Raw genomic sequence first — 5,861 nt, forward strand, 5'->3', positions numbered from 1 at the left:
AAACCAAAAAGAAAAGAAAGGAAGATGAGAAGGAAGAAACGAGGAGAGAGAGACAGAGACAGAGACAGAGACAGAGAGATTTCATCACCTCTTTCTGCTCCTGATCACTGTATTTTCCCCATCAACACAGTTTTAAGAATAGTTTTATAATACACTCTATTTATTTGTCACTCTAGAACAAACACACCTGACATGCTTAACCATGCTTTCAAGTGACACCACCTTGGGGATCCTGCTCATATCCCAGTTATGTGTTGGTCTCATAGGGAACTCATCACTGTTTGTTTCGTATATATACAGTTTCTTCCTTAGGCCTCATTTTAAGAAGTTGATAGATTTGGTTTTCATGCACCTGACAATAGTTAATACGCTGACGCTCATATTTATGTTAATACCAAATATCATGTCATGCTTAGGAGTACCCAATTTTCTGGACGATGTTGGTTGTAAGGCAGTTTTGTTTGTATTCAGAGTCTCCCGGGGTCTGTCCATCTGCACCACCTCTATTGTAAGTACATTTCAAGTCATCACCATCACTCCCATAAATTCTAAGTGCGCAAAATGGCTTAAGCCTAAACTCTCTACATGGACTTTTCTTTCCTTATTTTGCTCCTGGCTCATTAACCTGAGCATCTATGCATATATGATTAAAATGGTAATAGCCAAAACCAACTGTACACACACTGGCAATGGATATTTGCATCCTTATTGTCAAAACAGACAGTTTGGGAACCATAATTCAGGGTCATTTTTGAGTGTCATAGTCATTCACGATCTCCTCTTTGTGGCCATCATGATGTGGACCAGCCTCTCCATGCTGACTTTTCTCTACAGACATCGCAAGAGAGCCCAGCATCTCCACAGCCCAAGCCTGTCCTCCCTGCCATCTCCTGAACACAAAGCCACTCGCAGCATCCTGTATCTGGTGAGCTGCTTTGTGTTCATTTATTGGGTGAACAACTCCGTCACCCTTTATAGTTTTTACACACAAACAAAACTTGCAAGATTGGAGGGAATTAATGCAATTTTAGCAACGTGTTACCCAACCATCTGCCCTTTCTTACTAATGAAGAATAATAAAATTATTTTGAAATTCAATTCTTCCTTTTCTATATTGAGAATGACCTGTTTTTAAAGTACATTGCATGGCTAAACTGAAACCCACACTTCTATCATTAAAACACTCTCTTAATGGTTTCCATGAAATAAAGAATTTGAATGTAGACTTTGAATACCTATTATGTCTTTAGTTATAATTCAGACAATCTGAATACTACCAAAATTCAATTTCATGTCCATAATTTTGATAATTGTAACACTTACTACCCACTCAAATTACGACACTTTGGGCAAAAATGGATGTATTTTAAGTACTTTGAACCGTGTGTTATTTCTTTGTTTTTCTCTATTAAAATACTGCTAATCAAAAATATAAATACTGTTTGCAGTTTTATGTTTTTATGAAGTGTTCTGTTCTAACGAATGCCTTCTGACCATTGAACAGATAAACAGATAAATTCACTATCAACCACCTCAGACACTGCTGTGGGTGTGGCTCTTTGGTGGTATAACTGGCAGTTATCCAATGGATGTCCTTGTACCATAGCTTACTTTGAGTCAGCCATTATTTATTGTTATTTTAGTATGTTTTAATTATCTATTATTTTCAAATTTTTGATATAATTACAGTACGCATCTTTCCTTTTTCTCCCTCATGATCCCGCCCCGCCCCCTCCAATAAACCTCTTGCTCTCTTTCAATTTCATGGACTCTTTTTGAATTAATTATTCTTCTGTATGGAGAAGTGGTTCCTAAATAAATGAATACTACTTATTCACTCTTTATAATGTTAATTGGATGGATATATTCATGGCTGATCATTTGGCCTGGAATAGGCAGTTGTGATCAATTGGTGTGATCTTCCCTGGATAAAGCATTTCTCTTGCTCGCCACAGTCCTTCGTTGCCTATAGATCTTTGTGTAGGGTTCAGGCCTCCTTAAGTGTAGTCTTTACTCTACATCAAGGAAACTCCTCTTTGCAAGAGTTAGAGACCATTACAGAAAAGCACAACTACTCCAAATACGGAGGAGTGACACCCAGTCCCAACAAATGTGTCAACACTACAATTGCTGCACCTAGGGCTCAAGGAAGATTGATGATGGGATGGTGACAGAAAGATTTTTTTTAATTTAATGTATTATAATTTATTCAGATTGCATCCCAATTGTATCTTCCCATTCCCACCTTCAGTCCCTCTTCTGCCCAAATCCCCTCCCCTAGACCTCTGAAAGAAGGGGACTTCCTCCCCCACCATATGACCACAGACTATCAGGTCTCATCCAGATAGCCTGCCTCCTCTTCCTCTGTGTTCCAGGGCCTCCCCACCAAGGGGAATTGATCAAATGAAAGCACCAGAATTCATGTCAGAGTCAGTCCCTGCTCCCCCGACAACTGTAGAGAATGAGCTGTCCAGTGGCTATATCTGAACAGAGAGTCTAGGGTCACTGCATGCATTGTCCTTGGTTGGTGCAACAGTTTGTGTAGCCCCACCGCCCCCGGGTCCAGATCTGACAGACTTGATGATATCTTTGTGGGGCTCCTGAACTCTATGGGTTCTTCCATTCTCCATTTTCCATACCACCCTCAGTATTCCACCCAGAGTCTAAGTTGAGTCCCAGCATCTGTCCTAATTCCCCACTGGGTGTAGCCTCTCAGAAGACATCTATGTTGGGCTAATATCCACTTATAAGTAAGTATATACCATGAGTGTCTTTCTGGGTCTGGGTCACCTCACTCAGGATGATCATTTCTAGTTCCATCCATTTGCCTACAGATTTCAAGATTTCCTTATTGTTGGTAGCTAAATAGTATTCCATTGGGTAATTATAGCACAGTTTCTTTATCCATTCCTTGGCTGGGTGACATCTAGGTTTCTAGATTCTGGTTATTATAAATAAGACTGCTATGAACATAGTTGAGCATATATCCTGGTTGGATGGTGAAGCATCACCTGGGTATACGCCCAGGAGTTGTATAGCTGGGTCTTGAGGCAGAACTATTCTCAATCTTCTGAGACATCTCTAGATACATTGCCAATAGGTTGTACAAATTTGGACTCCACCAGCAATGGAGGAGTGTTCCCTTTTCTCCACATCCTCACCAACGTGTGCTGTCACTTGAGGTTTTGATCATTCTGATAGGTGTAAGAATGAATCTCAGAGTCATTTTGATTTGCATTTCCCTGATGACTAAGGACATTGAGGATTTCTTTAAGTGATTCTCAGACATTTGATATTCCTCTGTTGAGAATTCTCTATCTAGCTCTGAACCCCATTTCTTCATTGGGTTATTTGGTTCGGTGGTGTCTAATCTCATGAGTCTTTTATATATTTTGTATATTAGCCCTTTGTCAGATATAGGGTGGGTGGAAATCTTTTCCCAGTCTGTAGGCTGTCATTTTGTTCTGTTGACAGTATTCTTTGCCTTACAAAAGCTTTTCGGTGTCGTGAGGTCCCATTTATTAATTGTTAACCTTAGAGCCTGGCTGTTGGTTTTCTGTTCAGGAGGTTGTCTCCAGTGCCAATGAGTTCAAAGATTTTCCCTTTTTCTTTGAACAGATTTAATGTTTCAGGTTTTACATTGAGATCTTTAATCCACCTGGACTTTACTTTTGTGCAGGGTGATAAACATGGGCCTAGTTGCCTTTTTCTACTATTGGACCTCCACTTAGGCCAGCACCATTTGTTGAAAATGCTATATTTTTTCCATTGTATAGTTTTGGCCACTTGGTCAAAAAATCAAGTGTCCATAGGTGTGTGAGTTTATGTCTTGGTTTCTGTTTTATCCTATTGATTGACTATCCTGTTTCTATGCTAGTGCCATGCTGGTTTTATTACTGTTGCTCTAGAGTATAGCCTGAGATCTGGCATGGGGATTTCTCCAGAATATTTTTTTTTTATTGTACAGCATAGTTTAGCTTTTCTCCATTTTTTTTTGTTTTCCCATATGAAGTTGAGAATGATCTTTCAAGAATTGCATAGGAATTTTGACGGGAATTAGATTGAATCTGTACGTTGCTTTTGGTAAGCTAGCCATTTCCTTAAAGATTTGTTTATTTATTTTTTATGTCCACAGTGTCCTGCCTGCCCGTCCTCCTGCATGCCAGAAGAGGGCGCCACATCTCGTTATAGATGGTTCTGGGCCACCATGTGGTTTCTGAGAATTGAACTCAGGACCTTTGGAAGAGGAACCGGTGCTCCTTAACCTCTGAGCCATCTCTCCAGCCCCAAGATCGCCATTTTGACTGTGCTGATGCTCTCAATCCATGAGCACCTTTCCATCTTCTGGTATCTTCTTCCATTTCTCCTTCAGACACTTGAACTTTTTTTTCACACAAGTCTTTCACTTGCTTGGATAGAGTTACACAAAGAAACTTGATACCATTTGTAGCTATTGTGAAGGGTATATTTCCCCTAATTTCTTTCTCAGCCCATATGTAATTTCTGCACAGGAGGGCTACTGAATTTTTTTCCGAGTTTATTTTGTATCCTGCCACTTTGCTGAAGGTGTTTATTAACTAGTAGGAGTTCTTTGGTAGAATTTTTGGCATCACCTAAGTATACTATCATATTATCCACAAATAGTGATCATTTTACTTCTTCCTTTCCAATTTGCATCCCCTTGATCTCCTTTAGTTGTCTTATTGCTCTAGCTAGGGCTTCAAGTACTATATTGAAGACATACGGAGAGAGTGGACAACTGTGTCTTGTCCCTGATTTCAGTGGAATTGATTGAAGTTTCCATTTAGTTTATGTTGCTATAGGCTGGCTCTATATTGTCTTTACTATGTTTATGTATCTGCCTTGTATCCCTAATCTCTCCAGGACTTTTTGCATGAATTGGAGTTGGATTTTGTCGAATGCTTTTTCAGCATCTAAGGAGATGATCATATGGGTTTTTTTTTCTTTCAGTTAGTTGATATGATGAATTACATTGATGAATTTTGTATATTGAGACACGCCTGCATGCCTAGGATGAAGACCACCAAGTCATGGTGAATGATATTTTCTATGTGTTCTTGGATTCAGTTTGTGAGGTCTTTTTTTAATTTTTTCTTTTTAATTTGTTCACTTTACATCTCGATTTTAGCCTTTTCCCTAGTCTCCTCCCAATCCCACTGTCTTTCTCACATGCGCCCTCCCTCCTCTAGTACTCAGAAATGGGAGCCCACCTTCCCTAACATCTGACTTCAGCCTATCAAATCTCATCTGGACTACCTGTATCCTCTTGCTCTGTGGCCTGGCTCTATATTGCCTTTGCTATGTTTACGTATCTGCCTTGTATCCCTAATATCTCCAGGACTTTTTGCATGAATTGGTGTAGGATATTGTCGAATGTTTTTTCAGCATCTAAGGCCATTCCACCAGTAAGAAGTGATCAATGTGGGGGGCCAGAGTTCATGCCAGAAGTAGTCTTTATGCTCCATATTGTGGAAACCACAAGGAGGCTGTGCTGCCTATCTACTACACCTGGGCGGAGGGTCTAGGTCCACATTATACATGGTCCTTGGTTGGTGTATCAGTCTCTGTATTGTAGTGTGGTTATCCTGTATTATGTGGATAATATCCACTTATGAGTAAGTATATATGCTATGTGTCTTTCAGAGTCTAGGTTACCTCACTAAGGATGATCTTTTCTAATTCCATCAATTTCTTTGTTTTTAATAGCTGAGTAGGATTTCATTGTGTAAATGTACTACAGTGTCTTTATCTGCTCTTCAGGTGAAGGAAATCTAGGTTGTTTCTAGATTCTGGCTATTATGAATGAAGCTTCTATGAACATATCTGAGTGACTATCCTTA

At 39.6% G+C, this 5,861-nt stretch overlaps 1 protein-coding gene across 1 annotated transcript; it reads left to right on the forward strand.

The window, feature by feature from the left end:
- Nucleotides 1–202: 202 nt before the first annotated feature.
- LOC127203567 (vomeronasal type-1 receptor 4-like) lies at nucleotides 203–1,135 on the forward strand. The gene has a single exon (XM_051162393.1). It carries the CDS (start codon nucleotides 203–205, stop codon nucleotides 1,133–1,135), a length of 933 nt encoding a protein of 310 aa, XP_051018350.1.
- Nucleotides 1,136–5,861: the final 4,726 nt, after the last annotated feature.

Source organism: Acomys russatus, chromosome 19 (assembly GCF_903995435.1).
Source record: "Acomys russatus chromosome 19, mAcoRus1.1, whole genome shotgun sequence".
Lineage (NCBI taxonomy): Eukaryota > Metazoa > Chordata > Mammalia > Rodentia > Muridae > Acomys > Acomys russatus.

Excerpts from the sequence above, each read along its gene's own strand:
- LOC127203567 (XM_051162393.1), top strand. The coding sequence starts at position 203 with ATGCTTTCAAGTGACACCACCTTGGGGATCCTGCTCATATCCCAGTTA.